Source organism: Pithys albifrons, chromosome 2 (genome assembly GCF_047495875.1).
Source record: "Pithys albifrons albifrons isolate INPA30051 chromosome 2, PitAlb_v1, whole genome shotgun sequence".
Lineage (NCBI taxonomy): Eukaryota > Metazoa > Chordata > Aves > Passeriformes > Thamnophilidae > Pithys > Pithys albifrons.
In genome coordinates, this window is record NC_092459.1 from 46,267,010 (window position 1) to 46,280,194 (window position 13,185).

The following is a 13,185-nucleotide window of genomic DNA, read 5'->3' on the forward strand; positions in this document are numbered from 1 at the left end:
CTTACTTTGAAGTTACTAATTATTCTGAGAATAGCTCCAGGAAAGAGCTTCTCCACACTTCTACCATGGACACTAACTTTCTGTGAAAAATATTTCAAGTTTCTTACTCAGCATGGCTATCACTTTATTACAGTTTGGGCTTTAGCATTGGCCAGAAAAAGTTGCAAAAATCCCCTTTATCACTTACTTCTACTTGTCAGGGATTTGTTTTGATATAATTTTTGCTAAAAGCAGAGGATTCTGAAGTAAGTTTTTGCTTTCTAGCATTCTAGAGAAAAGTGAAAGAACTAACACTTTGCTATCTGCTGTTCATGTCAAAAGAATGACTCTTTGGTTTTATAAAGAAGCAATTATCATCAGGAGTGGATGCAGTAAATTTGCTCATTTTGCGAGCCTATTCTACTAATGGTACAAACCCAAAGCTACTTGGAACAATTTATGGACAAATGACTGAAGCTAGCCTGCAGTTCATTCCAGCAGCAGAATCAGCGTCAAAAAGAGTTATGACCACTTGCTGCTCTGTACAACATACAGTGATTGCCAGACAACGTTCCATGATGAACAGCTCCATCTCAACTTTGAAACAAAAAGGAATTATGTAACGGCTTACACAGGCATAGAATAAACATTACAAAAATTAACGTATTTTCAAATTAATTCTTGCAACTAAACTATCCTAGTTCTAGCATATTGCAAAACACTACAGATTATTTAAAATGAGGGAAGTAGTCCTTTAGGTTCGTATTTGAAAACTGGTTTCATGTAATTCAAAATGGAAAATATTTATAGATTTTATGCAGTGTAAGGCATTATGCAGATGGGTTCCACAACAGATGCAAATGTGAATGAGAAGCTCATGAATTATGCCAATAATTTGCTTGCTCTTTGAAGCCTGTTCTGAACAGAAACAAGCATACTGCTTGGAAGCAGCAAGTTGCCGTAACTACATTAGCAGCTACCACCTGTGAAGAAGGACAGCTGCTTTGGATTTTAACTTGCCCAAGCAGTGCACTACCTTTCTCACTTCCTACATAACACAATTTTAGAGGGCTATTATGTTACTACTGCACGTAGCCCTGTTTGTATTGCAACTGAATAAATTTCATCCATTCTGGAGGTAATTGCTCTATTCTCTTTTAACCTAATGAACAAAACTACCTCTGTAATCCATTTGCATATAATCTCAAGAACTGTTTCTCTAGTATCCTCAGATGGGAAGATGTTTTACAGGACAAGACATAAAAGCACTTTAGTTTACAGTGTTTTCAGATACATGCATTGTCACATAAATAAAGTGCATCTAACTTAAATATCACATATTTTAACACATGTAGACTGGAAAACTTATCACACAAAACATTTAAAAAAAAAGCAGTGTGCTAGTTTTGAACTTAGTCTTGCTTGTACAGGCCATCAAGGATTGCTGAGTCATAGGCTATCACTTTACAGCACATCACTTACTATGCTTTTCTACTCCAACTGGACACTCACTGCACATTCATTTAGGGGAGGGTCTTGTTTCAATTAATTTTGTCATCTCAAGTTTTCTAAACTGGTTTCTTTATTGTCAATGAACAAAAAAGGCCTCTTTCAGTGACCTGTATATTTTAGCCATCTCTTGCACAATGAGACCCTGTTCTTTCCATGTAACTTTCATGGTGATGAGGGTAGCTAGTTATACACAGACAATGAAGTGTAGATGTCTCAGTCAGATGACTCATATAAAGCTATCTACATGGAAAATCAAGGTAGAGTAGATAGTAAATGGGAAAATCAAACCTTACTGTAAGTGCCCTGTAAACACAGTCCCTTGACATCACTTTGTCCATACATAAAGCCTGGATACAAGTGGTATCCTCATAAAAGCATGAAACCCAATAAACATACTACTGGCAACTGAGTTGCTCAGAGACTGCATAAGTTACATATATATATCTATATATTTCTATATATATCTGTATTTCATTTGTGCATCTGTATGTATTCACAAGTATATTGCTGAATTATCTCTGAAGGAAAAAACCAAAGTAAGATTAAATTGAAGAGCTCCTTTCTACTGAACAACACTTAGAACATCAAACTCCTGCGCCACAGTATGCACAAGATTACCTGATGCAACAGATTTAACAGACCTATCAAATTTCTTGCACCCAAAAAGAGACTGTTGGTTTTTGCTTCTAATTTCCTTGCTATCAACTCCATCTCAATTTGTGCAGTGGAAATGCGCCCTCTTGCAGCCTGATCTCATGTACCAGATGTACCAATGAACCAGTGTGTTATTTGTCAAGCCCTCCTGTGGTATTCTTTTTCCTATTAAGAGAAGAGATGTATGGAGCTAAAAGATGACATTATTCCAAATGGGAAAATGAACAGGTAGACCCAAAGTTTAGCTGATGTGAGCTCAGCTGAAGTCTGTCTTTTCTCTCTCTCACTTTCCCCTTTTGATGTCCCACAAAGACGACAGGCTGTGAGCTAAGAGGACAAGTTTTATATACTTCATGCTTCCTTCTCACAATTTGTACAGTATATGCAGTTGGTCTTCATCATCAGTGTCAGCTGTTTCATTAAGAGAAATTGTAATGAGACCAGCTGTTACACCTGCAAGAAACTAGTAAATTGTAATATTGATATTTGAAAGCTGCTGGTTAGGGACTAACACGACAGGAATAAGAGGTATGCTCACTAACATAGTGCTCTTTTATTAAAGAATGGGCACTGGTACTGCTTTGCATGATGCTGCCAGTCTCTCTGTAAAGATGAAAAGCAGCATTTAAACATAACAGCATTAACATTCAACTCATACATGCTGTGGAGAGAAGAAATGCGATTATTTTCCTTTTCAGCTAAGTAGTATATGCTGTTATGATATCTCCTCCTCTTTCTCATTTGACAATTTCATGAATGAACACTAAAGCTCTCAGTTACACCTTCCTTTCTATTATGTGTCTGGTTTTCCTGACTGCTATTTTTCTTACAGCTAAGATTAAAAGGGGGAAAAAATTAGGTCAGAACTATGATACAGACAAAAGCAGTAATTGTGCACAGCAACAGAGTACTTGGAGACTCAATTATATAATTGAAATATCTAAAAATATTTTTCCAGTGTGCCTTAGACAATAAAAATCCATAAAGTTGATACAGGACATTAAACAACTCTACAGGAAAATGCCACAGAAGATGCTACTGGCCTGGAAAAAGAAGGTTAGATTAACACATCTTCATTTTAGAAACAAAATGCTGCTAGAGCATTTACAGAAGGAGAAATATAATGAAGCGTATTCAAACAAAAAAAATTATTAGCATTATACCTTACAAGAAAAACATTATAAAATATTTAAGTGTGAAACATTGAGTTAGTTAATATGCAAATATTATCGTCAAAATCTTTTAAGTAAAATCGTACGTTATATTTTGATTTTGTAATTTTATCAAAAACTACTTAACTACTGAGACAAAGAGCTGTGGGTGTCTGATAAGTCTCACGCAGCAGTGAATCTACTACTCTTCTTTTCAAGCCTGTCCTGTTTCCATATCCTTTGCGTGTCACAGAGACAGGGACTGTGCACTCCTACTGTAATTCTTCAAATTTTGCTTCTCTCATGCCTGTAGGATAGACCTTTTCTATCTGGTAGTATCTGCACTTATAGAAGAATGGCACAATTTGCCTTAAAAGTGTAGGAGAGGCTCAGACTTCTAATTTCTCTTTCATGGGAATCCACTGCTCCATCAGGCTTGGACATTTTTAGTTCTCCTGCATGTTTTAAATCTTCAAGACAAACAATCTTGTAGCATTCCCTTACATCGTCTCCTCCTCCTCCGTCAGTTTTCTTGAGTTCTGTACTGACTTAGTTTACTGAGCTATGTAAATGTTTTCACTCTTTTTCCTGCATTTGGGTTCACAGAGATGGTTCTCTTACTTTATCAAGCAGACAGATGCTTCCAATTTTTCTCACAGTTCAGTGCAGTTGACACCTTATGATAATGATAAAGAGAGGGTCTGTTCAAGAAAGCTGTTTAGGCAGCCTGGCAATCCTTTAGGACGGAAATATAGGCACAGACTCCATTTCAAGGAAAAAAAATCCCCTTTGACAACCAAAGAGCCTGCATCTTGCATCTCTGTGTTTGTAGACCATCCCTGGTGGCTGCACAAGATGAGAAAGAGGTTGTTTGTCAGCTGCTTTTTGCCAGTTTTGAGAAGAGTTTTGGTTTTTTTGTTTACAGCTAGAGGACAGCTTACCCCAGAGAAAGGAAATTTGGACCTCCATAGGTGTTGATTCCTCTCAAGCTCTAAGACACTTGTCAGGGTTCCAAGTACCAATTTAACAATGCTTTTCTTTGTTGCAAACACATGTTGTTTATCCTTTCCTGCCTCCTCCAAACTCACCTCTGTGGCTCTTCCTTTCTCTTTCCTGACTCTCAAACCTCAACCTCAGTATTCCAATACTTTTTAGAATTAAAGTTGTCTCTGCATAGACTTTAGTAGTCACACTTTTAAGTACTCCCATTTCACAGATGAATCATTATCAGTAATAATCTCCTAGAAATAAAGGTGCTCATTCCTCTCAGTATTTGCACAAATCTGGTTTTCAGCATATATGAAATCACAGATCACAACACAAGAGAAATAACCAGGTATTCTTCCAGGCTATAGACCTCAGGATGGTAATTCTGTTTGCCAATGGCTCAGAGTTAATCAGAGGCAGTACCTACTAATTCCACAGAAGAACATTTAACCTGGCATTTACTTTATGGATGTCTAGGTGGAAACATTAATCTTACTGTGGCCATTCAAATCTAGCACACACTGAACAGCTTCACAGTGAAAGTATTAACTGAATCCAACTTCAGCTCATCAACTCCAGAGAACTTTCTGGAGCAATACTCAATCTTCAGTTAACAGAATAACTTAACTCTGCTATAAAAAGTTGGATTTGGAAAACACACTTCAATTACAAAAGCCTAGTCAAAAAAGAGACTGATGAGCTAAGAGTGTTGCAGAAAGTTATAAATTTTCCAAGAATCACCTTTCCCTCATCTGTGTGCTGGAAACAGTGGTGAAGAATTCTCTATTGTGCTCTTCCAGAGTTTACATCTATTGACAAGAAGTGACAGAATCAACCTTTTTTTATTTTCAATAACCAGGACAGAAAGAAAACAAAAGGCCTAAGCACAGAAGTAGAAAGCTGGAACTTGAAAAAAATGAGCATGTTCCACAATTTCACATATCTGAAGTAAGACTAAAAATTAGGATGACTACTAAGAGAATGACTAGAAATGGGAACAAGAATTCTTCAACTGAACTGCATAAGACTTTCTTCTGCAGCTCAGGTACTCTCTGTTCAGTGCTCCAACAAATTAATAAAGTCTGTTCCTGATACTGACAAGATTGAAGAGATACTCTGCCATTTATTATGCCAGGAATGTGGAATTTCAATCTTCTATCATTCCCTCCAACAACCAAAGAGGCCAAGAGCATAAACCAAAAGCAAGCTGCAGTCATGCTGGACATGCTATTTGGTCACAAGAACCTATTATAGTCTAGCCTAAAGCATATATCAGTATATGAGATACTGATATGACCCTCAGCTGAAAAACAGGTGATTTTGAGTTTTGCTCTATGAAGCTGAAGTGCTAATGCTTCTTAAACATCGCCTGAATTTTCTTTCTCAAATCTATCAGACATACTATTGAAGGCAGCTATCAGAACAGAGTACCTAGATTGTACTGGAAAAAATAACACTAAGAGGAGCAACAGCAGATTGTTTGAAAAATAATTACTGATTTTCATTAAAGCTGTTTCCTTGTTCGTTTTTCTCACCAAGGAAGACTTCTACAGTCCACTACTTTTTAATCACATAGTTTTACAATATTTTCTCCTTCAGTTAAAGCTGTTCTGGGCTTAGACATCTGATTTGTGCTTAAGAAATACAAAACATTTACTCCAACAAAATTTCTTATTCTTTTTTGCCCAGCCTACAGAAAATAAAGGGATGGAAAAGAACAGCAAACTGTAGATGTGGTAGAAGTTTCAAAACTGTCTTTGTTGAGGGTTCATCAGAAGTCTGACACCTGAGGTATTATTTGATAGAAGAGGGAGGGAAGTAGACTAAGATGATGACAGCACTCTGTCTTTTTAGCAACAGATCAAACCTTTCATCTTCCAGGAATACAAGTTACCTAACCGTCTTTGATGATAAAGTTGTTGTAGCAAAACAGCACGCTAGCACATGCAGAGATGTCTCAGTCAGCAACCTGCTGATTGCTAAATTCCATCTTGAAGTACACCAAAATTGCATGCTTTTTTCATTCTGTAATGCCTTCAATATGTACAGATACAGATGATTTCTGTTCTTCAATGATAAATACGTATTTTAACTGCTGAGTTCTCCCAGCTTCCACACAACTGGTGGAGAATTCTTCCTTTATCGGCAGTTTCTCATTCTCAGTAATTATCCTAAGTTTGATGGAGCACTAGATTTCCCAGAAAGAGAAAAATAAAATTATGTTCCTTACCTGAATTTTGTCTTCTCTGAACAGGGATCTGCTGCTCTGTCAGGACCCACCCTGTGTTGGTTGCATTCAGCAACTCTTTTTGTATTCTGGCTTCATGGGGTTGGTCAAAGTCTTTCTCATCAGAGGTTTTCTGGTTGGAGAGAGAAAGAATTGCAAATGTACTCTGCCTATTTTTTTTTCTTCTGCCTCTATTCCAGCAGGGTGACTCATAGTTTAAATCTGTTTATTTTTCCTTGCAATTTTACAGCTTTGCACCTCTGTCAGTAGGGTCTGGAGAGACGTTTGTGGTTCCTCCTACTCACAAGCCAAGAGGGCTCCCAAACAGGCTTCCCAGCCTTGGTGGAGATGGGGGAAAATCAGCAGTTTTCCAAGTCTGACAGAGCAGGGATTTCCATTCAGAGAAGACAAAACTAACGAGGGAAACTGTTTTTTTCAACTAATAGTTTAAAATGTCCACAGCAGTTTCAGTACCATGCAAGGTTTTTTTCTGTCTTGTCTATGAATTCCTAGAAAACTCTTTTTGTCTGAGGGGTTTCCTATAGCTCTCAGCACTGTTAATAACTACTATTCTGAGAGTTTCAGAGAGGGATGTATAATGAATTCTGGGTTAACAGGAAAAGTTGTATTTTAAAGAAGATTACTTATATGGCTGATTAGTTTCAAGACTGTAAACTCAGCTGCTTAAGAGGATCTCAATGTTCTTGCTGTCAGAGAAAAGGAAAAGCAAAAAGTATTTTTATTTGAAAGACCACCATGGTTGTCCACTCTAGAAATAAGCCTTTGAGGGAAACAACAACAAAAAAATCAGTATTTGAAAGACTGGTAAGGGTTGGAGGAACTAAATCTGTTGTTCCAAGCCTGAAAAATAAAAGCAGAACGTACAGATATGCTACCTTTTTACAATATTCACTACTTCCTGGAAAAGAGTTCTTTCATCAGTAGCGTAATTGACTTCTAGTCCTGTAACTCCAGATCTTGTGAGCAAGGGGGCTTGGTCTCTGCTCCCTAGAAAATAAAAGTAAAAAAAAACATTACAATTTAGAAGGAATTACATTACTTCAGTCAACAATACCACTTTAAAATAAAACACAGAACTGAAACAAAGAATGGAATGTAAACCTTTTTTATCTTTACCACTAATAATTAACACAATTAATTCCATGGACTTCTTTCGTTCCTCTTGGGTGGAAAAATCTATTCTTTTCACTTAGTAAAATTTTACCATAGTAGTAATCTTGCACAGATTCTCATATATAAATGATTCAAGAGAAATGTCACCATTTTACACGTACAAGAGTCCAGCTAGCAGAAAATTACTTTTAATAAGAAATATTAAAGGACTATATGACAGCTCACAGCACATGAAAAACATCTATTTTAACTGCTAGCTTTGAGAGTGCTTTGCAAAAAGCCTTACAGAATCGAAATGCTAAATAACATAGTACAGTTCTTTTCCAGCACACTACTAAGTTAGTAATAGAAATGGAAAAACATGAGCAACCGCTCATATAGTGACATTAAGAGTGTCTACACTGACACTGTCTGAATAATATCTACATTAGTATGCATGCAGGAACTCAGCATTTGCCTTCCATATACAACACATACTCTGTCTTTTCATCTTCTCTATACAACACAGTAAGATTGCTATTAAGGCAACACTGTGGATTTTAAAAACTGGAGTTTTTAAAAGACATTCTACTTTGACACATTCGTAAGACCTTGAGAATTAAAAAAAGTGCTTTCAGAAAAAAAATGTTAAAATGAGTATGGTAACACAAAAACAGGAAAAAAAAGGTGTACTTCAACGGCAAGTCACTCCACAGGGACCTCATAAAGTTCAAACCAAGAAAGTATTGACAACACAACACCCATTAAAGCAACGAATGTCACAATAACATTTAAATGCATAATTTTATTTCACTAACAAAAGCAGATCAGAATCTTCATTTTTTTCAAAATATCATCAGACCTCTTTACAAAGAGCTTTTTCTCGATAAATTACCAGTGGCACACACCTAGTGAGCCACAGTGGTTATACTGTGAAAAAATTTCAGTGAGGTAATGGAGATAAATTTTTTAAAGATAGTAACAAGCATATAATACCAGAATAAAATTCATTAAGAATAGTAAGAACTTAACATGATATAATATCTACAATACTTTGAAAAATAAACTGGTAAAAGAAGAAGATGTTGCCTTAATGCTAAATTTATTTTTGGTAGGTTTTTGTCCATGCTTAAAATTTTAGACAGTATTTTGTGGTTTAATACACATTTAAAATGCCGAAGAAACCCTGAAAGAAAGAGGACTACGTTGGGGAAGTTTTTTGTTTGGTTGTTTTTTTACTAGCCTAAACCAGTGGTACTCAACCTTTAACAGCTGGAGAGCCACTTCTTTATAAAATGGAGTTGCAGAGCATCATAAAAATCAAGTATCAACAGTGTGATTTTTTTTTTCCATCATGACACTTCAATGTGTGATGATGCTGCCGTAACATCCCCACACATTGATACATCACGATATGACACATCAGCATCCTCTCTCCCAGCAGCATTCTGTCTTCAATCCCTTCTGGCTGCTAGGAAGGAGCGGGGTGGAGGGGTGGAAGGGGCAAAAGGGCAAGTTTTTCCCCATTCTGCCCCACAGCTGCTGGGTGGGAGGTGATCTCTACTCTTACCTGTGGGGGGATCCCAGCAGCTCCTTTTCTTTCCCCCTATGGGAGGGGGAACTTCAGCGACTCCCACACTGCTGGTCCATTTGCTCAGTGCTCCCCGCGCTGCCTGATAGAGTGGAGCGCCGATCAGATGCCTACATTGCGAGAGCCGCCTGTAGGGCCATGAAGAGCCACATCCGGCTCTAGAGCCACAGGTTGAGTATCACTGGTCTAAACAAAGCCAAAAAGGTACAATAGAATAAGGGCCCCTGTTTAGATCCTAAAAGGATCAGATAAAACCACAAAAATAACCCTTAAGTAAAATATAAAACATACTGTCTTGCTTTTAACATTTTCTACTTGTAGCTTCCAGCAACTTGAGTAGGAAACTAAAGGCAGGTTTTCCTCTTTACACTTTTAGAACACTGCAGGAGCTTGTCCACAAGAACGCAAACATAGATACTTTGCACATGCGTTTGTCATTTGTGGTTTACAGCCCATGCAATAGTTCTTTGGAAGATATAAGCAGGAAAACTCTGTATTTAATACGGCCATTCAACAAGACAAAATTAAATGAGAAGCACAGTAATACAGGTACTCGATTACATTTTGCTTGCTACTGTTCGATTACTATGAAATAGCATTTTTGAGAAATGTATTAAGAAAAAAGAAATAAGAACCTTGGCTTGAGGGTGTCCTGTCTCTATCAATCACTATAGCACCAGTGATTTCTTTTCTATCAGTATTTGGCAGTGCTGTGTCTGATGAGATGCAATAGAATAAAGCACAGATCGGATCAAACTCTGGGTCTGGTTCCAAATCTCGTCTTGTTCGAGCATGTAACTCCATACTGATGAGGGTAAGGTGTTGGACCTACCAACAAATAAACACAGTAAGTTAGTTTGTTTTGGGGGTTTCTTAAAAAAATTAAGAGGAGATTATTAAGACAAAGTTAAAATTAAGACAGTGCAGACATTTATATGGTCATATTATATTGTAAATAAGAGGTCACATCTGAAAATTAGCAGAAGTGATTAACTAACCATCTCTGGATCTCACTTTTTTTTGCAAAAAGCACCACTTTAGGAAAAAAAAAGAACACTAAATATGGTTTTATACTCAGTTATGAAAACTTACTATCCATACTCTTCTACCAAAAGCATAAAATAGGAAAAAAAAATAAGACAGATAATGTTCAACTTCAACAAATATAAATTCCTGTAGTGTTTTCAAACAGCTTTGTATATTTAGCTCCATTACATTACTGAACTGATCAAGAACAAATAATTGTTCTTGGTCTTTGTTTTCCTTTCCCTCCCTAACCCCAGACACTCAAACGAGCATGAAGAATAAGTCATTTACAGGAAGGTATGGAGAATACCTAACTTTCCCTTCACTTGCATTATTGAATTATATTGCCATAGCTTTTTTCAGAATGGTTTACATTAAGAAAATGCTAATCCCTATACACTATCAATAAATATTTAATACTGTTTCAAACTCCGTTGCCTTGTGTAATAGATCTGATAATGTAGATTAATGGACAGGTTGAAGGGATTATGAGAAGAAAGTTAGAAATACTTCTGTGTATGTAAGCTGCCCTGGGGGCAGCCTGATTTCCTCCAGGTTTGAATCCTAAATCACTACAGCCATCACTGAAGTGAAGTTTTACTGTCAAAGCTCTATCTCCATTTCCTGCAAGATTATCACTTGCTTGTGGCTTCTCCTATGCCATCTACTCAGCACGTAAAACTACCATTCTCTCCATCTCATCTGTAAATTAGTGAACAGTTAATTCCATGACATAGATGTGGTGACTGTCTAGGAGAACATATACACATACTGGTTGGCCAGTTAGCAGCCAAACACAGCAGTATTGTATTTACATTGCTTCCCTTTCTCCTGCACCAGTTCTGATTCCTCTTCCCAGACCAAATACTCACCTACATCAAATAGATACAGACTTTCTTTGAGACAGACACCACTTTGTTAAATGTAGTAGAAACTGGTCAACAGGTTCAGAAGGTAACAAGCATAGATGCTATGGGGGCCTCACTGAATGATGCCAGATGCATTATTTCTTAAGGAAACAATCCATGAAAATTATGGTCAACTAGTTATTCAAGTAATGTATTTATACAAAACTTACTATTTCTTCCTTCTGGTCTTTATTTTTTAAAGGAAGATTTACCATCTTCTCAACCAAAATACTGTGAAATTTAGTTCAGTACTATTAAAGGCATATGAAGATCAAGTGAAACTAGTAGATCAACTACTTCAAAGTTGCAGACACCACACACATTAATTTCAAGTCAGGTAGGGACCAAGGTGTAAAAGATTTTTGATTTCTGCCATTATACAAATGGCTCGATAAATGGTAATTTTATATAATGATACATAACAATAAATTACCTCATGTAAAGATTTTGCTTCCTGCAGGTTTTCCACACTGACTTTAAAACCATAAGTGTTATTTAAAGATGGTCCTTCAATCTGGGAAGTCTCTTTCTTTGGAACACCGAGGGCAGCAAATTGATTCTTATTGGGTGGGGGAAGAAAAAAGCACAGAACAATACTGAAAAAATGCAGGTTGCTAAATTAATATGCAATATTAAATACAAATTTAACAACGAAAATGCAAATGCTACACTACAAACTACTAAAAAGAAAAAAGCTTTTACTATCTTCTCATGTTATTTTCCAATGTGGAAACAAAACTTGTATCTTTCTGCCTTTTAGGAATTTGAAATACTTAGAAAAACCCCTGAACAACCAAAAAAATCCAAACCCAATGCCACACATAGTGGTTTTCCTGGAAGTCTGAGGGCACAGAATCCAGAAATCCTCTATTCTCTCTAGAGCAACAATTTGTCAAAACCCACTGTTTCACTCAGCACTTTTTAAGGCCTTGAATTAAAGGTACATTAAGTACCCACTTGAAATGGGTGAATACCATTATACCAAGAAGAAAAAAAATATTGGATCACTCCAGTAATGCATCCAGCCTACTGTTCTGTTTCCAACATGGGGAGCAGAACCACTGTTTAGGAAAGACTTTTGAGTGATCATTTTAGGCAATCCAAGGTGTTTCTACTCTGCCAGCATAGGAATAACTGGCCTCATTGTTTTCAGTAAATGTTTAGAACATTGTCTGAAAACTATTACATACAGAGACACATAAATATACATTGGTCTGTGAGTGTATATATACACACATATATAGAAAAGGGAAATCACCATAGAACTTAAAAAGAACGTTGTAATTCAAAGACCAAAACAACATCCTTACATGGTGACTCTTTAGTGTTTCATTAGTCTCTCACTATCCCAAAACATAGGATTTTCAATCTCCCATTTATATCCACTCCTCCTCCAAAATTAAACTCATGATTTCTTCCTAACTTTGCGTGTGTTCTGATTCCATGACAATTGTACCCTACCATTTTCAAGATCTTTACAGCCAAAGACAAGAACACAGAAAAAGGAATGGAAATGTTATGGGTGTCATACTAAAAATACCTCTGTACATAAAATCTTAATTTACCTGCATTTGTGTGGTTAGAAGTACTCTTCGAAGACCATCAGTATTATTTCCCCTCTTGTGGGTCAGTTTCTGAGCTTTTGGTTCTGTGAACACACGTGAGTACAATACTACTTAGCCTCAATAGTATTGTCCAGGCATTAAACAACACGGTAGAAACAACCAGAGGCATTTGGTTAACATCACAGACATATATTATATTTATAAGCAAATACAACTTTATAATTAGTCAACTCCAAAGCACAATTATTACAATTTGGTATTTATGGACATTTAGGAACACATAGTACAAGACCAGTAAAGTTACAAAGCCCCATGTGATTATCACCTTGAACACTGTGAAGTCATTCACACTCTACACTGAGACCATGTTTGGAAAAATATAAGCAAAATAGTTGGTTAGATTCCAAAATCCCTCAAATAAAACATAATTCTAAATGAAGCTTTTAACCAGCACTTCAGAGTCCAGATACTA

The 13,185-nt window shown here is 36.6% G+C and overlaps 1 protein-coding gene across 1 annotated transcript in view; it reads right to left on the reverse strand.

Moving 5' to 3' along the window:
- REV3L (REV3 like, DNA directed polymerase zeta catalytic subunit) overlaps positions 1–13,185 on the reverse strand; it is a 114,256-nt gene that overhangs the window by 26,818 nt on the left and 74,253 nt on the right. Inside the window, exons 15-18 of the mRNA XM_071548917.1 lie at positions 12,714–12,796; positions 11,582–11,707; positions 9,850–10,042; positions 7,407–7,518 (exon numbers count right to left, since the gene is read on the reverse strand). Of these exons, the coding sequence (XP_071405018.1) occupies positions 7,407–7,518; positions 9,850–10,042; positions 11,582–11,707; positions 12,714–12,796 (514 nt within the window). The remainder of the gene's footprint in view (positions 1–7,406; positions 7,519–9,849; positions 10,043–11,581; positions 11,708–12,713; positions 12,797–13,185) is intronic.